This window comes from Haematobia irritans, chromosome 5 (genome assembly GCF_050003625.1).
Source record: "Haematobia irritans isolate KBUSLIRL chromosome 5, ASM5000362v1, whole genome shotgun sequence".
Taxonomy (NCBI): Eukaryota; Metazoa; Arthropoda; class Insecta; order Diptera; family Muscidae; genus Haematobia; species Haematobia irritans.
This window is the reverse complement of record NC_134401.1, coordinates 140,729,069-140,752,239: the sequence shown is the minus strand read 5'-3', so window position 1 is coordinate 140,752,239 and position 23,171 is coordinate 140,729,069. Positions and strand designations below refer to the sequence as shown.

Sequence of the window (23,171 nt, the reverse complement as noted above, 5' to 3'; positions counted from 1 at the left end):
GAAATAAAATTTTGATTCTTTCCGCTCAGTTGTTTAATTGTGTTGTACATAACCCGCATGTTGCCATTTGCCGCGGACTTATCCGCATCTGCTTATAAAGGGTGATTTGTTAAGAGCTTGATAACTTTTTTTTAAAAAAAAACGCATAAAATTTGCAAAATCTCATCGGTTCTTTATTTGAAACGTTAGATTGGTCCATGACATTTACTTTTTGAAGATAATTTCATTTAAATGTTGACCGCGGCTGCGTCTTAGGTGGTCCATTCGGAAAGTCCAATTTTGGGCAACTTTTTCGAGCATTTCGGCCGGAATAGCCCGAATTTCTTCGGAAATGTTGTCTTCCAAAGCTGGAATAGTTGCTGGCTTATTTCTGTAGACTTTAGACTTGACGTAGCCCCACAAAAAATAGTCTAAAGGCGTCAAATCGCATGATCTTGGTGGCCAACTTACCGGTCCATTTCTTGAGATGAATTGTTCTCCGAAGTTTTCCCTCAAAATGGCCATAGAATCGCGAGCTGTGTGGCATGTAGCGCCATCTTGTTGAAACCACATGTCAACCAAGTTCAGTTCTTCCATTTTTGGCAACAAAAAGTTTGTTAGCATCGAACGATAGCGATCGCCATTCACCGTAACGTTGCGTCCAACAGCATCTTTGAAAAAATACGGTCCAATGATTCCACCAGCGTACAAACCACACCAAACAGTGCATTTTTCGGGATGCATGGGCAGTTCTTGAACGGCTTCTGGTTGCTCTTCACTCCAAATGCGGCAATTTTGCTTATTTACGTAGCCATTCAACCAGAAATGAGCCTCATCGCTGAACAAAATTTGTCGATAAAAAAGCGGATTTTCTGCCAACTTTTCTAGGGCCCATTCACTGAAAATTCGACATTGTGGCTCGTTAGTAAGTCTATTCATGATGAAATGTCAAAGCATACTGAGCATCTTTCTCTTTGACACCATGTCTGAAATCCCACGTGATCTGTCAAATACTAATGCATGAAAATCCTAACCTCAAAAGAATCACCCTTTATATTATCAAACTATTCCTAGCGGTTTTTTTAAGCCAAAAATTTTTTATAAAAATAAAATTTTGACAAAATTTTCTAAAGAAATAAAATCTTGACAAAATTCTCTATAGAAATAAAATGTTGACAATATTTTCTATAGAAATAAAATTTTGACAGAATTTTCTACAGAAAAAAAATTTTGACAAAATTTTCTATAGAAATAAAATTTTGACAAAATTTTCAATGAAAATAAAATTTTGACAAAATTTTCTATAAAAATTAAATTTTGACAAAATTTTCTTTAGAAATAAAATTTTGAAAAAAAATTCTTTAGATATAAAATTTTGAACAAAATTCTATAGAAATAAAATTTTGCCGACATTTTTTATAGAAATAAAATTTTAACAAAATTTTTAGAAAAGCTTGAGAAAGTTTTCTATAGAAATAAAATTTGGACAAAATTCTTTTTAGAAATAAAATGTTGACAAATTTTTTTATAGAAATACATTTGACAAAATTTTCTACAGATATAAAGGCTTGAGTAAGTTTTCTATAGAAATAAAATTTTGACAAAATTCTCTATAGAAATAAAATGGTGATAATTTTTTTTATAGAAATACAATTTTGACAAAATTTTCTATAGAAATATAATTTTGACAAAATTTTCTATAGAAATAAAATTTTGATTCTTTCCGCTCAGTTGTTTAATTGCGTTGAACATAACCCGCATTTTGCCATTTGCCGCGGACTTATCCGCTTCTGCTTATATATTATCAAAATATTCCTAGCGGTTTTTTCAAGCCAAAATTTTTTTATAAAAATAAAATTTTGACAAAATTTTCTAAAGAAATAAAATCTTGACAAAATTCTCTATAGAAATAAAATGTTGACTATATTTTCTATAGAAATAAAATTTTGACAGAATTTTCTATAGAAAAAAATTTTGACCAAATTTTCTATAGAAATAAAATTTTGACAAAATTTTCAATGAAAATAAAATGTTGACAAAATTTTCTATACAAATAAAATTTTGACAAAATTTCCTATAAAAATAAAATTTTGACAAAATTTTCTTTAGAAATAAAATTTTGAACAAAATTCTATAGAATTAAAATTTGGCCGAAATTTTCTATAGAAATAAAATTTTAACAAAATTTTCTATAGAAATAAAATTTTGACAAAAATTTCTATAGATATAAAGGCTTGAGAAAGTTTTCTATAGAAATAAAATTTGGACAATATTCTCTTTAGAAATAAAATGTTGACATTTTTTTTTTATAGAAATACAATTTTGACAAAATTTTCTACAGATATAAAGGCTTGAGAAAGTTTTCTATAGAAATAAAATTTTGACAAAATTCTCTATAGAAATAAAATGTTGATAAATTTGAATTTTTTTATAGTAATAAAATTTTTACAAAATTTTGTATAGAAATAAATTTTTGACAAAATTTTCTATAAAAATAAAATTTTGAAAAAAAATTCTATAGCAATAGAATTTTGAAAAAAAATCTATGAATTCCATATAAACCATTTATTTCGAATAAAACAAAATTTTTATATGTACTAACCACACAAATTTGATTTTTTGATAAAATTTTTGGTGGATTATTTTTGGTACGAGTGGCAACCTTAATACTAATACTGTAGATGAGAAGTGTGGTATAGTGTAAAAAATATTTTTTTAATATATAGTTTTACTTTTACAAGGGACCTCCTCTTTATAGCCGACTCCGAACGGCTTTCCACATTGCAGTGAAAGCACTTGGAGAAGCTTTGAAACACTCAGAAATGTCACCAGCATTACTGAGGTGGGATAATCCATCGCTGAAAAACTTTTTGGTGTTCGGTCGAAGCAGGAATCGAACCCACGACCTTGTGTATGCAAGGCAGGCATGCTAACCATTGCACCACGGTGGCTCCCTGTGTCTTCAAAGAACTTTCAAATTAGTTCCCCGTGTCTGTTTCCAAGCTGGGCGAGGTTCTGAATCATCTCTCCTCCATCAGGTGACATCGTGAATGTAAGACAATTAAACATCACGCCGTATATCATCATCATCTTCCTCTGGCCTTATCTGATGATGATTCGCATAGTCCTTCTGAATATAGTCCTACTAGTCCCATTCAGTAGCTCCCTACACCTTGTTTCGATACCTGGCAAAAACTTGAATTTCCCCAAATATCACTGCATTTGTCCATCAAAAATTCCCTCACAGCCATTTATCAACGTTATCCATTCTATGATAACAAAGTTTTCTTATAGCTTCTAATTCCATTAGCCCTTTGCCATGGCCAAGCCACCATTGAAGACCATCACCATCACCAAGCCCATGGCTCATTCGAAACAACAACGCCCTCTCCTGCAACAACACCAACTCCCACCGAGCCAATTCCACAGACCACTAAGGACCCCTACAAATACTCAGCCGTTTATGAGGCTCACGCCCAACACTACCTTGACATCGCCCAAAAGAGTATGGAGCACATCTATCAGCAAAAGCGTGACCTTTTTCACGGTTTGACCAAGAAACGCGTAAGCATCAGTGAACTCAATCAGGCCATCGTTCAACGTGATATCGACAATGACTATCACAATCTGGTCTATGAACTGGCAGCCAATCTAAGTGTCATCCCAGTGCAACAATTGCGGAATGTCACATTGCGTCGTCAGGTACAACGTTTGGCCAAATTACAATTGCACGGATTGAATAAGCACGACTACGAAAGATCGAAAACTTTGTTGCGTAACATCCAATCGTTTATAACCTCACCGATGGTGTGTCAAAATGATTGTAGTTCACCCAGTGACAAGATGGTGGCCATGGAGCCAACTATAAGGCAAATTATCGAGCATAATAAAAATAAGGATTCCTTGTATTTCTATTGGCTGAAATGGCGACATGCCTTGACAAAGGATAATAATTTGGCTCAGGAAACTTTTCTCGAATATGTGGATTTGTGGCGAAGGGCAGCCGCATATAATGGTAAGTGAAAAAAAGGATTCACTTTAAACAAAAATTATGTTTGACAAAACTTCCTATAGAAATTAAATTTTGAGAAACACATTTTTGACAAAATTTTCTATAGAATTTAAATTTTCACAAAATTACCTATAGAAATGAAATATTGCACAAAAATATAGAACATTTTTTCAATAATTCCTTTCTTTGAGCAAATGTGAGAAATGTTAGTTTTTTTAGAAATTTTTTTCTAAATTTCATTTCTATAAGAAATTTTTTCAAAATTTCATTTCTTTAGGACATTTTCTCAAATTTTCATTTTTATAGAAGATTTTCTCAAAACTTCATTTCTATAGAAATTTTTGTTAAAATTCCATTTCTATAGGAACTTTTTTCAAAGATCCATTTCTATTGGAAATTTTCTCAAAATTTCATTTCTTTACATATTGTTCTCAAAATTTCATTTCTATACAAATTTTGTCTCAAAATTTCATTTCTATACAAATTGTTCTCAAAATTTCATTTCTACAGGAAATTTTTGCAAAAATTTATTTCTATACGAAATTTGGTCAAAATTTCACTTCTATAGGAAATTTTGTCAAAATTTCACTTCTATAGGAAATTTTGTCAAAATTGCATTTCTATGAGAAATTTCGTCAAAGTTTCATTTCTGTAGGAAATTTTCTCAAAATTAAATCTTTAAAGGGAATTTTTGGCAAAATTTCACTTTTGTGGGATTCTTTTTTTCAAAATTTTATTTCTATGGGATTTTTTTTTCAAAATTTCATTTCAATAGGAAATTTTATAAAAATTTCATTTTTATAGGAAATTTTGTCAAAATTTCATTTCTAATCAAAATTCAAAATGTTATTTCTATGGGTTTTTTTTTTCAAAATTTAATTTCAATAGGAAATTTTATAAAAATATCATTTTTATAGGAAATTTTGTCAAAATTTCATTTCTATAGAAAATTTCTACATTTCTATAGAAACGAAATTTTTAGAAAATTTTCGTTCAAAATGAAAAATTGAGAAAATATATGTATGAAATGAAATTTTGAGAAAATTTTTTTAAAGAAATGTAATTTTGAAAAAAAACCTATAGAAATGAAATTTTGACAAAATTTCCTTTAGAAATGAAATTTTGAAAAATAATTCCTGTAGAATTGATAATTTGACAAAGTCTACTATCAAAATGATTGAGAAAATTTCTTATAGAAATGAAATTTAAAAAAAAATACTATAGAACTGAAATTTTGACAAACTTTTTTTTGAGAAATGCAATTTTGAGAAATGAGATTTCCTATAGAAATGTAATTTTACCAAAATAGGAATGAATTTTTTCCAAATTTGACTAGATTTTTTATAGAATAAAATTCTGAAGACATTTTCCTATAGAAATGAAATTTTGAAGACTTTTTGCTATAGAAATAAAATTTTGACAAAATTTCCTATGGAAATGGAATTTTGACAAAATTTTCTATAGAAATGGAATTTTGATAAAATTTCCTTAGGAATTAAATTTTCACAAAATTTTCTGTAGAAATACATTTTTGGCGAAATTTTCTTAGACATGAAATTATGACTAAAATTTCCTACAAAACTGAAATTTTGACATTTCCTATAGAAATGAAATTTTTAAAAAATTTCAATGAAAATTTCCTATAGAAATGAAATTTTGACAAAATTTCCTATAGAAATTACATTTTGACAAAATATCCTATAGAAATGAGATTTTGACAAAATTTCCTGTAGAAATACATTTTGGCGAAATTTTCTATAGACATGAAATTATGACTAAAATTTCCTACAGAACTGAAATTTTGACATTTCCTATAGAAATGCAATTTTGAAAAAATTTCAATGAAAATTTCCTATAGAAATGAAATTTTGACCAATATGAAAATTAAATTAAAATTAAAATTAAAATTAAATTAAAAATTTTGTTAAAATTTCTATGGGAAATTAAATTTTGACAAAATTTCCTATAGAAATGAAATTCTGACAAAATTTCCCATAGAAATGAATTTTGATAAAATTTTCTAAGGAAAAGAAAGTTTAACAAAATTTACCATGGAAATGAAATTTTGACAAAATTTCCTATAGAAATGAAATTTTGAAAAAAATCTCCTATAGAAATGAAATTTTGACTAAATTTTCTATAAAAATGAAATTTACACAACATTTTCTAAGGAAAAGAAATTTTGACAAAATTTCCTATAGATATGAAATTTTGACGAAATTTCCTATGGATGATATTGTAACAAAATTTCCTATTGAAATGAAATTTTGACCAAATTTTCTATAAAAATGAAATTTTGATAAAATTTTCTATAAAAATGAAATTTTGACAAAATTTCCTTTAGAAATTAAAATTTAACAAAATTTAATATAAAAACAAGTAAGTAAAGCAGAAACTCGGGCGGGGCCGACTATATCATACCCTACCATACCACGGGAGCCACCGTGGTGCAATGGTTAGCATGCCCGCCTTGCACAAACAAGGTCGTGGATTCGATTCCTGCTACGACCGAACACCAAAACGTTTTTCAGCGGTGGATTATCCCACCTCAGTAATGCTGGTGACATTTCTGAGGGTTTCAAAGCTTCTCTAAGTGGTTTCACAGGAATGTGGAACGCCGTTCGGACTCGGCTATAAAAAGGAGGTCCCTTGTCATTGAGCTTCACATGGAATCGGGCAGCACTCAGTGATAAGAGAGAAGTTCACCACTGTGGTATCACAATGGACTGAATAGTCTAAGTGATACATCGGGCTGCCACATAACCTAACCTAACCTAACCATATCATACGCTAAACCACCCTTACTGAATTAGTAATCATAAGCATTTGTGGGGTAACATTGATATAGGTCTGGGAGATAAACCACAGTTGCATATTTAAGATTAAGGGGTACATGTTTATGGCCGCTCTGTCTCAATCTGATTATAACTCATAGTCAGTGTTGCCAGGGAAAATGTTCGGTTTACCCTACAAGGACAAAAAAGTTCCCTACCTCCCCAAACATTCCCAAATAATTTTCCCTACAATATTTTTCGTTAAATTTAAACAAAGTTTACAAAACAAAAATGGTTCTATGTACTTTATCATCTTAAAACATGAAAATGCAACGTATAAAACCTAGAAAATAAATTTGTATTACCACCACGGTTGCCACAGTTAGTAGAATTCCACCAAAACTAGTATTTTGTTTGTTTTTTGTTAAATCTCTATAGAAATAAAATTTTGGAAAAAGTTTCTATAAACAAATTTTTTGAGAAATTTTTCTATAGAAATAAAATTTTGATAATAAATTCTATAGAAATAATATTTTGAAAAAAAATCTATAGAAATACAGATTTTACAAAATTTTCTATAGAAATAATATTTTGAAAAAAAAAATCTATAGAAATACAGATTTTACAAAATTTTCTATAGAAATAATATTTTGAAAAAAAAAATTCTATAGAAATACAATTTTGACAAAATTTTCTATAGAAATAAAATGTTGACAAAATTTTCTACAGGAATAAAGTTTTAACAAAAGTTTATATCGAAATATTTGTTCGGTAGATTTGTGGTAATTTGTGGTAATCTTCAAATTTTGTTAGACTTTTTTTTTGGCACGAGTGGTTACTGTTGTTACCACACATTGTTAAAGATCAATATGTGCCGGCTTCTAATTTCCTCCTCTAGAGCCACCAAAATGTAAAAATTATTACAAATTGTGTTGAGTGAAAATGTCCCCACATTGTGGCCCTACGTCCCTATAAGACGCTAAATATTAGAAAAAAACCTACATATAGGGAATTTTCCCTACTTCTAGCAACACTGACTGTAGTTGATATTGCACCTACGGAGTTAGTATGCCACTAATATTTAGCCCATTATAAAATCGCTCAATTAGTGTGGGTAATAAATCCAAATTTGTAAAAATCGAGCAATATTCTTATGTAAGAGCTACAACTACGTATAAATACGATCGGCTAGTATATCAAAATTTGAAATTTGAGTAACATTGGTTAATAAATAAGGGTATTATGATCAAATTTGGGAAAATCGAGCGATGCATATATATGGAAGCTATATGTAAATCTGAACCAATTTGCATAATATTTTGCGGGTTTGATTAATACCACAAAAGGTTACCTTGTGCAAAATTTGAGTAAGATCAGTTAAGAAATAAGGCCTCTATGGTCAAACATAAGGTTATAAGGGCGAATTTTTCAAAATCGGGCGATGCATATATGGGAGCTATATCTAAATTTTAATGAAATTTTGAACATATAGTTAGTACTATAGAGGACTGGATCTAGCCAACTTTTAGTAAGATCGGTTAATAAATAAGGGTTCTATGGCTAAATTTGGGAAAATCGGGCTATACATATATATGGGAGCTATATCTAAATTTTAACCGATTTCGACGATTTTTTGCACATATAGTTAGTGCTATAGAAGACTACATTTAGCCAAATTTGGGTAAGATCAGTTGATAAATAAAGGTTTTGTGGCCAAATTTGGGAAAATCGGGCGAAACATATATATGAGAGCTATATCTAAATCTAAACCGATTTGGATGAAACTTTGCAGACTTGAAGGGCGATGGAAAAGATTACCTCTTGCCAAATTTGGTGAGGATCCGTTTGAAAAAACGCGCAACGTGACCCCAAATTCAATAGCGTTCGTCCTTGTGCCCAAAAAACTCCCTGTACCACATTTCATCAAAATCGGTTAATAATTGCGACCCGAATCCTGTGAACAACAAATACATGGACAGACGGACGGACACCAAGCGCTAGATCGACTCAGGAGGTGATTCTGAGTCGATCGGTATATATTTTATGGGGTCTAAAATCAATATTTCTGGTAGGCACATTTTTTGGCCGATCAAACTTATTATACCCTGACCTCTATGTGGTTTAGGGTATAAAAAACAACTTTGAAAAAATTTTCTGTCAATATTCCACATATGTATATGGCCTTAAAATAAAATTAAAAACAAAAAAATAATTTCGGGTATTAAAATGGATCGATCCAGCCCATCTGCTAGTCTAACATTCTAGGAAACATCAAAAGATAGCCGTAATTGGAAGTTGATTTTCATTTACAATCATGCTGTACATTGATCGAATGAATAACGCAATGGAAACTAATTTGAGTAAAAACTTGCTTAGTTACAAAAATGTGAAGTGTTTTAAAAAATTTGGTTTAGCCGGAATCGAAGTCGAGCAAAATTTTTACGACTCCGACTCCAACTCCAAGACTTCGACTCCGGCTCCGGCTCCACAGCCCTGGTTAAAAATTGCAAGAATATCTTTAGTGACATACGAAGTTCATGATGGACGCATTTTTGGTAAAATTTACAAATTTAAGAAATTCTGAACTATTTTGGGGAAGACACGAATTTCGTTAATCTTTATGCTTCATTTGAGTATAATTTTTTTCTCTGTTTTATTTAATTTAACTAACGTACACAAAAAATTATTATAGTAAAGGAAACTTTCTCCAAACATAATAATTCCATGAACTAAAATAAAGTTAAATTGGTTTTAGTGAAATAGAGAGTTCACTTTTTTTTTTTTTTAAGTGCTCCCTATAAAAATGAATTTTTAACAAAATATTCTTTAGAAATTAAATTTTCACAAAATTTCCTATAGAAATGGAATTTTGACAAAATTTCTTATAGAAATGAAATTTTCATAATATTTCCTATACAAATGAAATTTTAACAAATATTTCCTATAGAAATGATATTTTGACAAAATTTCCTATAGTAATAAAATTTTGCCAAAAGTTCCTATAGTAATGAAATTCTTAAGAAATTTTCCATAGAGATCAAATATTAACAAAATTTTATACAGAAATTAAATTTTGACAAAATTTCCTTTAGAAATGAAATTTTGACAAAATTTCCTTTAGAAATGAAATTTTGACAAAATTTCCTTTAGAAATGAAAATTTGGCAAAATTTCCTATATAATTACAACTTTGACAAACTGTCCTATAGAAATTAAATTTTGACAAAATTTCCTAAAAATATGAAATTCTCACAAAATTTTTCATAATTATGAAATTTTGCCGAAAATTTCCTATAGAAATGGAATATTGCCGAAAACTTTCTATAGAAATGAAATTTTGAGAAAATTTCTTAAAGAAATGTAATTTTGACATTTTTATAGAAATAAAATTCCATGGATAATTTAAATACAATTTCCATTAAATTCTATTATAATATTACTTGACCTCCATTTACCATTGTAATGAGTTGAGGTTTACAAATGTTTGATTGTAGCCATTGATGGATGGCTATATGAGACCAGTACCCTTGTAGTTTCCCCTAGTCAATATATTTTGTCGAACCAAGAAATTGCATTTAATTACCCTTCACATCGAATGCCATTGTCCTTAACGTCATCGCAGTTATATATGACTCCATAGATGGTCATGTAACCAATATAAAACCAATGAATTAAGTTCCTCTTAATAATGCATCATCGAGGATGGCTAAGAATTCATTCTTATCGTAAGAGGATTATGTGTATGTGGTTAAGCAATGCTCCAGCTATCCACATGCTGCATAGTTAGTTAGGCAAAAGGACATTCAATGGATGATCATCATCTTAAAGGACGATGCATTTGATACGACTCCATTTGCGATTGATTTTGCAATTAAAATGTCAACGCAAAATGCTGTGATTTTTTGCAGTAACCCCGATTTGAAATGGTGGCATAAAATACATTTGAGACAGTGGTGCAAAGAATTTTTTTTTTGGGAAATTTATATTTATCGAAATTTTCACTGATAGAAAAAGCTTCGTTATACTAACGAAATTTGTCATTAAAATTGAACCAACGAAAGAAATTCCTTAATATAAAGAAATTCTTCATTATAATGATAAATTTTTTGTTAAACAATCAAACGTTTCGTACTATTAATGGAAGGTTGCATTATCTTAATAAAAATTTGTCAAAATTTTATTTCTATAGAAAATTTTGTTAAAATTTCGTCTCTATAGAAAATTTTCTTAACAATTGCATTTCTATAGGAAATTTTGTCAAAATTTAATTTCCATAAAAAATTTATTCAAAATTTAATTTCCATAAAAAAATTATTCAAAATTTAATTTCCATAAAAAATTTATTCAAAATTTAATTTCCATAAAAAATTTATTCAAAATTTAATTTTCATAGGAATTTTTCTAAAAATTTAATTTCCATAAAAAATTTATTCAAAATTTAATTTTCATAGGAAAATGTGCATAATGAAAGATTTCATACTATTAATGAACTTTTCATTGCCTTAATGCAAAATGTTCATTAAGCTATTTTTGTTAGCTCAATTTTAATGAATTTTTCTTTGTGTATCTGCTGTACAAACCTCAATCTCCTTTTTAATACCCACAAGAACCAAATTTTGAATTTATGGATCTTAAAATTTGAAAAACAAAAATGTACACAACCTTTACTTACACACAAAAAGTTTTGTTTTCTGATTCAATCGCGAAGATAATTTATCCAATTAATTTTTTTAATTGAAATGTCTTCAATCATGGTATCAATTAAAAAAGTTAATTGAAAATCAATTAAAAAAGTTAATTGAAAGTCAATTAAAAAATTAATTGATAATTTATTTTTATTTCAAAATTTGTTGAATCAATTAAATTTTTAATTGAATATTTTTTCAACTCAATTAAAAATTTAATTGGAAAAATTTTCGTGAAATTTGTTTCTGTGTACACATTACAATTTGTTAATCCACTTCCATTTCTTTTTCTCTTCGTTCTATCTTGTAGGTCATGTTACACCATCTCGTACTTGGTATTTGTATTATGATACGGAAAATTTTCAACGTGAACTTGAAGATGTGGTGTGGGAAATAATGCCCCTCTATCAGGAGTTGCATGCATATCTACGTCATTGGGCCCGTCAACAGTATGGCAAACATTTGACAGATGCCATGGATGGTGCCATACCAGCCCCAGTAATGGAACAGATAATAACACAAGATTGGTATGGTTCACCAATATTTCGGATACCATTTCCCAAGCATCCATTGCCAACGGTTAAACAACGTTTGGAAGAAGTTATGGAGACACCGGTGCATATGATACGTAAAGCTTCGGAATTTTATGAATCTATGAATTTAAATAAATTGACCAAGTAAGTTGAGTTAGTTTTTTTCTGAAACCCCTAAAAGTATGCAATATTTTGTAATATTCGATTAAATCCTAAAAGTATGTTCGGGAAAATATTAAATTTTAATTAATATTAAATATTAAATTAATTCAAAGTTAATTACATTAAATCAACACGTATTATTCTTTCTACAATTTTTCAAGAGAATTCATGAGTAAATTTGTTAGGCGAATCAATGAAGATGACCCCAACAGAGTTTGTCGTGTAGAGGTATCTTACTTTCCACCAGATGTCGCCTTGCGTTTCTGTAATAAGGTAACTATAGCTAGAAATAGAACAAATTTTTGGGGTTGCACTAAAGGCCTGCAAAAATGTATACATTGGACATATGGGAGACAGCTGCGTCGGGTATTTAGATTATAATTATAATAATATTAATAATTATAATAATATTATATAATTATAATAATATTATATAATTATAATAATAATATTAAATATTTACCCTTAGGCATATTTATAAATCAATTTCCTATTCCCTCCAGGTGGACTATAGAGCCTTTCTTCAAATGCATGGTCATGTGGCTGAGTTACAGTACAATATGTACAAATCTCAACTACCTTTTGGTTTAGACAATGAACCATGTCCTGGATTTGGTAGTGCTTTGGGTGAAGCTTTTATTATTGCCTCTGGGACTCCAAGACACTTGAGTCGATTGGCCATTGTGGTCAATGATAGTTTACCAGCTGAGCAATCACTAAATCGTCTATTTCGAATGGTAAGTGGATAGTTTTCTTTTTTATTTTCTTTTTTAATTTTGAAGAAATATAATTTTCAATATTCTAGGGTGTCCATACTCTAATGGCTATTCCGCAATATTTTATAAATGACAAATATTTCGTTGATGTTATGGATGGACGTATAAGTCCAAGGGATTATAATTGTGAATACTGGAAGTTACAGCACAAATATGCCGGGGTTGTACCACCGAATAGACGTAATGAATTGAACTTTGATCCAGATTCTAAATTTTATAGAGGTCTCAGTCCCGACAGATCGAATACAATGTAAGTGGAAATTGTGATGTGGAAAAAAGAGAGTTAAGAGAAGAAGGAGTTACAAACACGGTTGCCACAGTTGGTAGAATTATATAGAAAATTGAAGACTTTTTAGATTAGAAATAAACATTTTTGACAAAATTTTCTATAGATACAAAATCTTGACAACATTTTCTATGGCGATAAAATTGTGATAAAATTTTCTCTAGAAATAAAATTTTGACAAAATTTTCTATAGGAATTACATTTTGATAAAATGTTCTATAGGAATAAAATGTTGATAAACTTTTCTATAGAAATAATATCTTGACAAAATTTTGTATAGAAATAAAATTATGACAAATTTTTTATAGAAACAAAATTTTGAAAAAATTTCCATAGAAATAAAATGTTGACAAAATTTTCTATAGAAATAAAATTATGACAAATTTTTTATAGAAATAAAATTTTGAGAAAAAAAATCCATAGAAATAAAATTTTGACAAAATTTTCTATAGAAATGACATTATGACAAAATTTTCCATAGAAATAAAATTATAACAAAATTTCCTATAGAAACAAAATTTTTAAAAATTTTCTACAGATATAAATTGTTGATAAATTTTCCATAACATTTTCTTGAAATTTTGCTACATAATTTTAGAAACAAAATTTTGACAAAATTTTCTATAGAAATAAAATTTTGACAAAATTTTTTATAGAAATATAATTTTGACAAATTTTTCTATGGAAATAAAATTTTGACAAAATTTTCTTAAGACATAAAATTTTGAAAAAATGTTTCTATCGAAATAAAATTTTGAAAAAAATGTCCATAGAAATGCAATTATGACAAAATTTTCCATAGAAATAAAATTTTGACTACATTTTCTATAGATATAAAATTTTGACAAATTTTTAGTAACATTTTCTTGAAATTTTGGTACATAATTTTAGAAACAAAATGTTGACAAATTTTTTTTATAGAAATAAAATGTTGACAAAATTTTCTAAGAAATAAATTTTTGAAAAAAAATTCTATAGAAATAAAATTTTGACAAAATTTTCTATAGATAAAACATTTTGACAAATTTTTTATTACATTTTCTTGAAATTTTGGTACATAATTTTAAAAACAAAATGTTGACAAAATTTTGTATACAAATAAAACTTTGAAAAAAAATTTATAGAAATAAAATTTTGACAAATTTTTAGTAACATTTTCTTGAAAATTTGGTACATAATTTTTAAAACAAACTTTTGACAAAATTTTCTGTAGAAATAAAATTTTGAAAAAATTTTTTATAGAAATAAAACAATTTTTCTATTGAAATAAAATTTTGACAAAATTTGCTATGGACATAAAATTTGGAAAATTTTTTCTCTAGAAATAAAATTTTGAAAAAAATTTTCCATAGAATTAAAATTTTGATAAAGTTTTCTATAGAAATAAAATTTTTTGAAAATTTTCCAAGGAAATAAAATTTTGAGAAAATTTTCTATAAAAATAAAACTTTCTGTAGATATAAAATTATGACAAAATTTTCTATAGAAATAAAATTTTGACCAATTTTTATTTTTTTTTTTAAATTTTGGTACATAGTTTTAGAAACAAAATGTTGACAAAATTTTCTGTAAAAATAAAATTTTGACAAAATTTTCCATAGAAATAAAATTTGGACAAAATGTTCTATAGAAATAAAAGTTTGAGAAAATTTTCTATAGATATAAAATGTTGACAAAATTTTCTATAGAAATACAATTTTGACAAAATTTTCCATAGAAATAAAAGTTTGACAAAATTTTCTATAGAAATAAAATTTTGACAAAATTTTTCATAGAAATAAAATTTTAACAAAATTTTCCATAGAAATAAAATTTTGACACAATTTTCTATAAAAATAAAATTTTGACAACATTTTCTATAAAAATAAAATTTTGACATTATTATACCCTCCACCATAGGATGGGGGGTATATTAACCTTGTCATTCCGTTTGTAACACATCGAAATATTACTCTAAGACCCCATAAAGTATATATATTCTGGGTCGTGGTGAAATTCTGAGTCGATCTGAGCATGTCCGTCCGTACGTCCGTCTGTCCGTCCGTCTGTTGAAATCACGCTAACTTCCGAACGAAACAAGCTATCGACTTGAAACTTGGCACAAGTAGTTGTTATTGATGTAGGTCGGATGGTATTGCAAATGGGTCATATCGGTCCACTTTTACGTATAGCCCCCATATAAACGGACCCCCAAATTTGGCTTGCAGAGCCTATAAGAGAAGCATATTTCATCCGATACGGCTGAAATTTGGTACATGGTGTTGGTATATGGTCTCTAACACTTATGCAAAAATTGGTCCATATCGGTCAATAAATATATATAGCCCCCATATAAACCGATCCCCCGATTTGGCTTGGTGAGCCCCAAAGAGAAGCAAATTTCATCCGATCCGGCTGAAATTTGGTACATGGTATTAGTATATAGTCTCTAACAACCATTCAAAAATTTGTCCATATCAGTCCATAATTATATATAGCCCCCATATAAACCGATCCCCAGATTTGAACTCCGGAGCCTCTAGGAGGAGCAAAATCATCCGATCCGGTTCAAATTTGCAACCTGGTGTTAGTATATGGTGCTAATAACCATGCCAAAATTGGTCCATATCGATCTATAGTTATATATAGCCGATCCGAAATCACAAAAAAATTGGCCCATATCGGTTCATAATAATGGTTGCCATTCGAGTCAAAAATAATCAAGCAAAATTTTATTTCTATAGAAAATTTTGTCAAAATTTTATTTCTATAGAAAATTTTATCTAAATGTTATTTCTATAGAAAAATTTGTTAAAATCGTATTCCTATAGAAAATTTTGTCCAAATTTTACTTTTATAGAAAATGTTGTCAAAATTTTATTTCTATAGAAAATTTTGTCAAACTTAATTATATACGTATTTACCCAAGTAATTCGATTGTGGATGCCAATCTTCAGTAGAAGTTTCTACGCAATCCATGGTGGAGGGTACATAAGCTTCGGCCTGGCCGAACTTACGACCGTATATACTTATTTTTTTTTTTTAATTTGGTAGATTATTTGTAAAATTTTCTTGAAATTTTGGTATATAATTTTTGAGACGAGTGGCAACCGTGGGTACAAATCGAAGTTCACATTTTCTACTAATTTTATCCATTTTTATTTTTTTCCAGTAAATTCATATCTGAAGTTATGGGCCTTCAATTCTATCGTTCATTTTGTTTACTGAGTACAGAATATAAACCTGGTAATCCTCAACATCCTTTATATAATTGTGACTTTTATAATAGCACTGCTGTGGGTGATGTTGTCAAGTGAGTATCTAAACCCAAATAGGGAATATGAAAACCTCAAACATGCTTCGAGAGCGTAATATTGCTTTTTCTCTGGGAACATATAGCATATTTGTCACAATCAAGTCATTTTCTCTGAAATTAAATATCTGATTTCGTCAAAGTACAAAACTGCGCAAAATTTCCCGAAAAAGTAAAATTATGTCTCATGTTTGAGGTGACCTTATTCCTTCTCGCGATGCATAACCAAGCAATCGATTATCTTACTTATCTTTTGTAATACCCTATATATTTCTACCAGAAATGTTATGAAAATGGGATCCACCAAACACTGGCGTGACATTTTACAATATGCCACTGGAGATAGGCGTCTTAGTGCCCAAGGTGTTCTCGAATATTTTGCTCCCCTCTATGTGTGGCTTAAAGAGCAGAATAAAGAATTGGGCTTAGTACCCGGTTGGGATGATGATATTAGTAAGTATATCTATATCAAAAAAAAATAATATTTATAAAAATTAAAACCAACAAAAATTATAACAATTTTCTATTTTTTTTTACAGAATGTGGTAACTATTTTTAAAATAACGCTTGAAAATTAGCAATTAAGACAATATAAATAATCCCTAATATATATAAAAGATATAAAAATAAAAATATATTTGTATTTTATGAAATCTCTTCTTCATTTTTATTTCATTGATATTATTCCAAAAACTCCAAATCCAATTAAAGCAAAGCATCCCAAATTAGAATACCTGTTTTTAATATCCAACTTTTTGTAATATTGGTTATTTATAATTTTTTCGTCTAATGAATGCAGCTGATCTGTTTTTCTTGTTAATTTCACTTTGTATAAAAATCTGTTTTGAAAGTCGATGTTCCATGATTTACTCTATCTCAAAGGAAACACCAAGAGAGGATATCTGTTTAATTGCTTAATGGCCCGTATCAAATGGTATCATGTACCAGTCTCGTTTCCGTCTCCCTTTGTACTCTCTCTCTCTCGCCATATTCAAAATGGAAAATCGCAAAATATGTTTCAAAGTTAAAAAGTTATAAATCAATTAGGAATGTGTGCTCTATGCTTCCTGGCTTGTTATTGACAAAACCCTTTTCTGTAGACGAAATATTGGGTAACCGGCAGGGAGATGATAAGTAATGCAAAAAGATTTTTTTATCCTGCTGATACCACCCAACAAAGAGAAATCCACCATTCCATTAATAACAATTTCAAAATAAACTTGTTTTTCTCCATCAGTATCGATAGAAATTGCATTAAAGGCTACACTAAAAGAAATGTATCAATCTAATTTTTTCTGCCATATATATATGTGTGCAGTACTTACGACAGAGTTTATGCCAATACTTACTCATAATCTTATATACTTTGAATGCAATCATAGATTATAAATAAAATTATAAATAAACACTAGGAAATGAATGTCCCAATTTTCTATATGAAAGATTTTGAAGGAATTAGCTGATAGGAATATGGGGAAAATAAGGCAACGATTTAAAAGACATACAAGTCTATTGCTCGTCCTCGTATCGGGTACTCATCACCTTATATCCCTTCGATGGACTGCCAGAATTAGCGAAACCCAATGGAGAAACCTCCAGGGGTACAATTGTTGTCCTGTTGTCACTCTAAGACATCGCAACAGCATCTGAAGGCACGAGCCCAAAAAATTTTCGGTGAAGCGAACCTATATATTAGTGGTAGTATTTTTTCATGAGATCATTTTATTTCTAGAAAAAATATTGTCAAAGTTTTATTTCTAAACAAAATTTTGTCAAAATTTTATTCTTATAGACAATTTTGTCAAAATTTTTATTCTTATAGACAATTTTGTCAAGATTTTATTCTTATAGAAAATTTTGTCAAAATTGTATTCTTATAGAAAAAATTTATTCCTGGAGACAATTTCGTCAAAAATTATTTGCTGGAGAAAATTTTGTCAAAATTTTATTCCTTGAAAAAATTTTTTCAAAATTTTATTTCTATCGAAAATGTTGTCAAAATTTTATTTCTATAGAAAATTTTGTCAAAAATGTATTTCTATAGTAAATTTTGTCAAAATTTTATTTCTATCGAAAATTTTGTCAAAATTTTATTTCTATAGAAAATTTTGTCAAAATTTTATTTCTACAGAAAATTTGTGAATTACCTCTTTGTGAATTACCTCTTTGTGAATTACATATAAAAAATTTTGTCAAAATTCCATTTCTATAGAAAATTTTGGCAATATTTTATTCCTAGAGAAAATTTTGTCAAAATTTTATTCCTAAAGAAAATTTGGTCAAAAATTTATTCTTGGAGAAAATTTTGTCAAAAATTTTATTCCTAGAGAAAATTTTGTCAAAATTTTATTCCTGGAAAAAATTTTTTCAAAATTTTATTTCTATAAAAGATTTTGTCAAAATTTTATTCCTAGAGAAAATTTTGTCAAAATTTTATTCCTAAAGAAAATTTCGTCAAAAATTTTATTTCTATAGAAAATTTTGTCAAAATTGTATGCTTATAGAAAATTTTGTCAAAATTTTATTTCTATAGAAGATTTTGTCAAAATTTTATTTCTATAGAAAATTTTGTCAAAATTGTATGCTTATAGAAAATTTTGTCAAAATGTTATTCTTATAGAAAATTTTGTCAAAATTTTTTCTTATAGAACTTATTGCCAAAACTTTAGTCTTATAGAAAAAGTTGCCAAAATTTTATTACTACAGAAGATTTTATTTCCTAGAGAAATTTTTGTCAAAATTTTAATCCTTGAGACAATTTTGTCAAAATTTTATTCCTTGTCAAAGTTTAATTTCTATAGAAATTTTTTTCAAAAATTTTATTTCTATAGAAAATTTTGTCAAAATTTTATTCCTAGAGAAAATTTTGTCAAAAATTTATTCCTGGAGGCAATTTTGTCAAAAATTATTTGCTGGAGAAAATTTTGTCAAAATTTTATTCCTTGAAAAAATTTTGTCAAAATTTTATTCCTTGAAAAAATTTTGTCAAAATTTTATTTTTATCGAAAATTTTGTCAAAATTTTATTTCTACAGAAAATTTTGAATTACCTCATGTGAATTACATATAGAAAATTTTGTCAAAATTTCCTTTCTATAGAAAATTTTGTCAATATTTTATTCCTAGAGAAAAATTTGTCAAAATTTTATTCCTAAAGAAAATTTGATCAAAAATTTATTCTTGGAGAGAATTTGTAAAAATTTTATTGCTGCGGAAATTTTTTTAAAATTTTATATTTATAGGGAATTTTTTCAAAATTTTATTTCTGTAGGAAATTTTGTCAAAATCTTATTTCTATAGAAAATTTTGTCAAAATTTTATTTCTATAGGAAATTTTGTCAAAATCTTATTTCTATACAATATTTTGTCAACATTTTATTGCTATATGAAATTTTGTCAAAATTTTATTTCTGCGGAAAATTCGTAAAAATTTTATTGCTGCGGAAATTTTGTAAAAATTTTATTTCTGCGGAAATTTTCTAAAAATTTTATTTCTATAGAAAATTTTGTCAAAATTTTATTTCTATAGAAGATTTTGTCAAAATTTTATTTCTATAGAAAATTTAGTCAAAATTTTATTTCTATAGAAAATTTTGTCAATATTTTATTCCTAGAGAAAATTTTGTCAAAATTTTATTCCTAGAGAAAATTTTGTCAAAAATTTATTCCTGGAAAAAATTTTGTCAAAATTTTATTTCTATAGAAGATTTTGTCAAAATTTTATTCCTAGAGAAAATTTTGTCAAAATTTTATTTCTAAAGAAAATTTCGTCAAAAATTTTTTTGCTGGAGAAAATTTTGTCAAAATTTCATTTCTATAGAAAATTTTGTCAATAATTTATTCCTGGAGAAAATTTTTTCAAAATTTTATTTCTTTAGGAGATTTTGTCAAAATTTTATACCTAGAGAAAATTCCGTCAAAAATTATTCGCTGGCGAAAATTTTGTCAAAATTTTATTCCTTGAAGAAAAATGTTCAACATTTTATTCCTAGAGAAAATTTCGTCAACAATTATTTGCTGGAGAAAATGTTGTCAAAATTTTTTTCTTTGAAAAAAATGTTGTCAAAATTTTATTTCTATAGAAAATTTTGTCAACATTTTATTTCTATAGAAAATTTTATTTCTATAGAAAATTTTGTCAACATTTTATTTCTATAGAAAATTTTATTCCTATAGAAAATTTTGTCAAAATTTTTATTTTGGTAGAAAATTTTGTCAAAATTTTATTTCTATAGAAAATTTTGCCAACACTTTACTTCTATAGAAAATGTTGTCAACATTTTATTTCTATAGAAAATTTTGTTAACATTTTATTTCTATAGAAAATTTTGTCAAAAATTTATTCCCAGAGAAAATTTTGTCAAAAATTTATTTCTACAGAAAATTTTGTCAAAAATTTATTTCTACAGAAAATTTTATCAAAATTGTATTTCTACAGAAAATTTGAGAATTACCTCTTTGTGAATTACCTATAGAAAATTTTGTCAAAATTTCAATTTTATTTCTATAAAAAATGTTGCCAAAACTTTACTTCTGTAGAAAATTTTGTCAACATTTTATTTCAATAGAAAATTTTGTCAAAATTTTATTCCCAAAATTTGTATATTTTGTCAAAAATTTATTTCTACAGAAAATTTTGTACAAATTGTATTTCTACAGAAAATTTGTGGATTGCCTCTTTGTGAATTACCTCTAGTGAACTACCTATAGAAAATTTCGTCAAAATTTTATTCGTAGAGAAAATTTTGTCAAATATTTATTCCTGGAAAAAATTTTGCCAAAATTTTATTCGTAGAGAAAATTTTGTCAAAAATTTATTCCTAGAGAAAATTTCGTCAAAATTTTATTTCTATAAAACATTTTGTCAAAATTTTATTCGTACAGAAAATTTTGTCAACATTTTACTCCTATAAGAAATTTTGTCAAAATTATATTTCTATAGACAATTTTGTTAAAATTTTATTCCTAGAGAAAATTTTGTCAAAATTTTATTTCTATAGAAAATTTTGTCAAAATTTTTTTCCCAGAGAAAATTTTAATCTTTATAAAAAATTTGTGAATTACCTCTTAAGTGGGAGGAATATTTTGCAAATTCTACAAAAATATCAAGAATTCAACCAATCTACCAAACAGTAAAAAATGTGCAATTTGTGATAGAATTCTACCACCTCTGGCAACCGTACCCAGCTAAAAAAGCGTTGCCAAAAAAAGTAGTGAAAATGTTTTTTTTTTTTTTTTTGATCCGGAAGTGGTGTAAAATTGGCGCAGATGCGATGAATTTAACATGGGCTTGCCATAGGACGGTTAGAACATCTTTGGGAAGACATATCTGGTAGTGCTTTGAAAGTAGTGCCTTTAGAGAAATTCCAAATTTTTTGCTGGGTGGTAAACATTCAATTACTCCCCGAATCTTGTTGTTGTATTTTTTTTCAGGTGTATTTAAATAAAAACCAAAACATTTCGTTTTATTGAAAAAAAAAAGTTTTTCCTTTAAGGTTTGAAAATTTGGTGATAAGCTTTGCAGTAAAAGGGAGGTTAGCTACTTCATTGCCATTGTCATCGATATTTAAATAAAAATGACAGCAAAATCATATGGGGGTTATTTTGGGTTTTTTGTCTTCATCTCAGTTATTTGTGTAATTAAATTAAAGGAGTATTTTTTAAATGAAACTTAAAAAAATATTTCTTAATTTAGGTAATTTCAATAATGTATTTCAGTGTTTCAAAATATTTATATATATATATCTATATATATATATATATATATATATATATATATATATATATATATATATATATATATATATATATATATATATATATATATATATATATATATTTTTTTTTTTTTTTTTGTAATAAATTTAAAAAAATATTTTTAAATTAAATATTTTATAAATTAAATTAAAAAAAGTAATTTTGGAATATTTTTTTTAATTTAATTTAAAAAATATTTTTTTAAATTAAATTTTAAAAAATAATTTTTAAATTAAATTAAAACAAGTAAGGAAAGTCTAAAGTCGGGCGGGGCCGACTATATTATACCCTGCACCACTTTGTAGATCTAAATTTTCGATACCATATCACATCCGTCAAATGTGTTGGGTGCTACATATAAAGGTTTGTCCCAAATACATACATTTAAATATCACTCGATCTGGACAGAATTTGATAGACTTCTACAAAATCTATAGACTCAAAATTTAAGTCGGCTAATACACTACGGTGGAACACAATTTTAGTAAAAAAATATGGGAAACGTTTAAATCTGAAGCAATTTTAAGGAAACTTCGCAAAAGTTTATTTATGATTTATCGCTCGATATACATGTATTAGAAGTTTAGGAAAATTAGAGTCATTTTTACAACTTTTCGACTAAGCAGTGGCGATTTTACAAGGAAAATGTTGGTATTTTGATCATTTTTGTCGAAATCAGAAAAACATATATATGGGAGCTATATCTAAATCTGAACCGATTTCAACCAAATTTGGCACGCATAGCAACAATGCTTATTCTACTCCCTGTACAAAATTTCAACTAAATCGGAGTTAAAAATTGGCCTCTGTGGTCATATGAGTGTAAATCGGGCGAAAGCTATATATGGGAGATATATCTAAATCTGAACCGATTTCAACCAAATTTGGCACGCATAGCTACAATGCTAATTCTACTC

The 23,171-nt window shown here is 27.4% G+C and overlaps 1 protein-coding gene across 6 annotated transcripts in view; it reads left to right on the top strand.

The window, feature by feature from the left end:
* The window catches only part of Ance-5, a 29,619-nt gene extending 12,468 nt beyond the window's left edge, over window positions 1-17,151 (top strand). For all 6 annotated transcript variants that reach the window (XM_075310709.1, XM_075310712.1, XM_075310714.1 and 3 more), the window contains exons 3-10: window positions 3,274-3,994; window positions 11,760-12,126; window positions 12,306-12,417; window positions 12,648-12,881; window positions 12,950-13,170; window positions 16,358-16,498; window positions 16,779-16,951; window positions 17,038-17,151. In XM_075310709.1, the coding sequence (XP_075166824.1) occupies window positions 3,274-3,994; window positions 11,760-12,126; window positions 12,306-12,417; window positions 12,648-12,881; window positions 12,950-13,170; window positions 16,358-16,498; window positions 16,779-16,951; window positions 17,038-17,057 (1,989 nt within the window). In that variant the 3' untranslated portion in view covers window positions 17,058-17,151. The remainder of the gene's footprint in view (window positions 1-3,273; window positions 3,995-11,759; window positions 12,127-12,305; window positions 12,418-12,647; window positions 12,882-12,949; window positions 13,171-16,357; window positions 16,499-16,778; window positions 16,952-17,037) is intronic.
* Window positions 17,152-23,171: the final 6,020 nt, after the last annotated feature.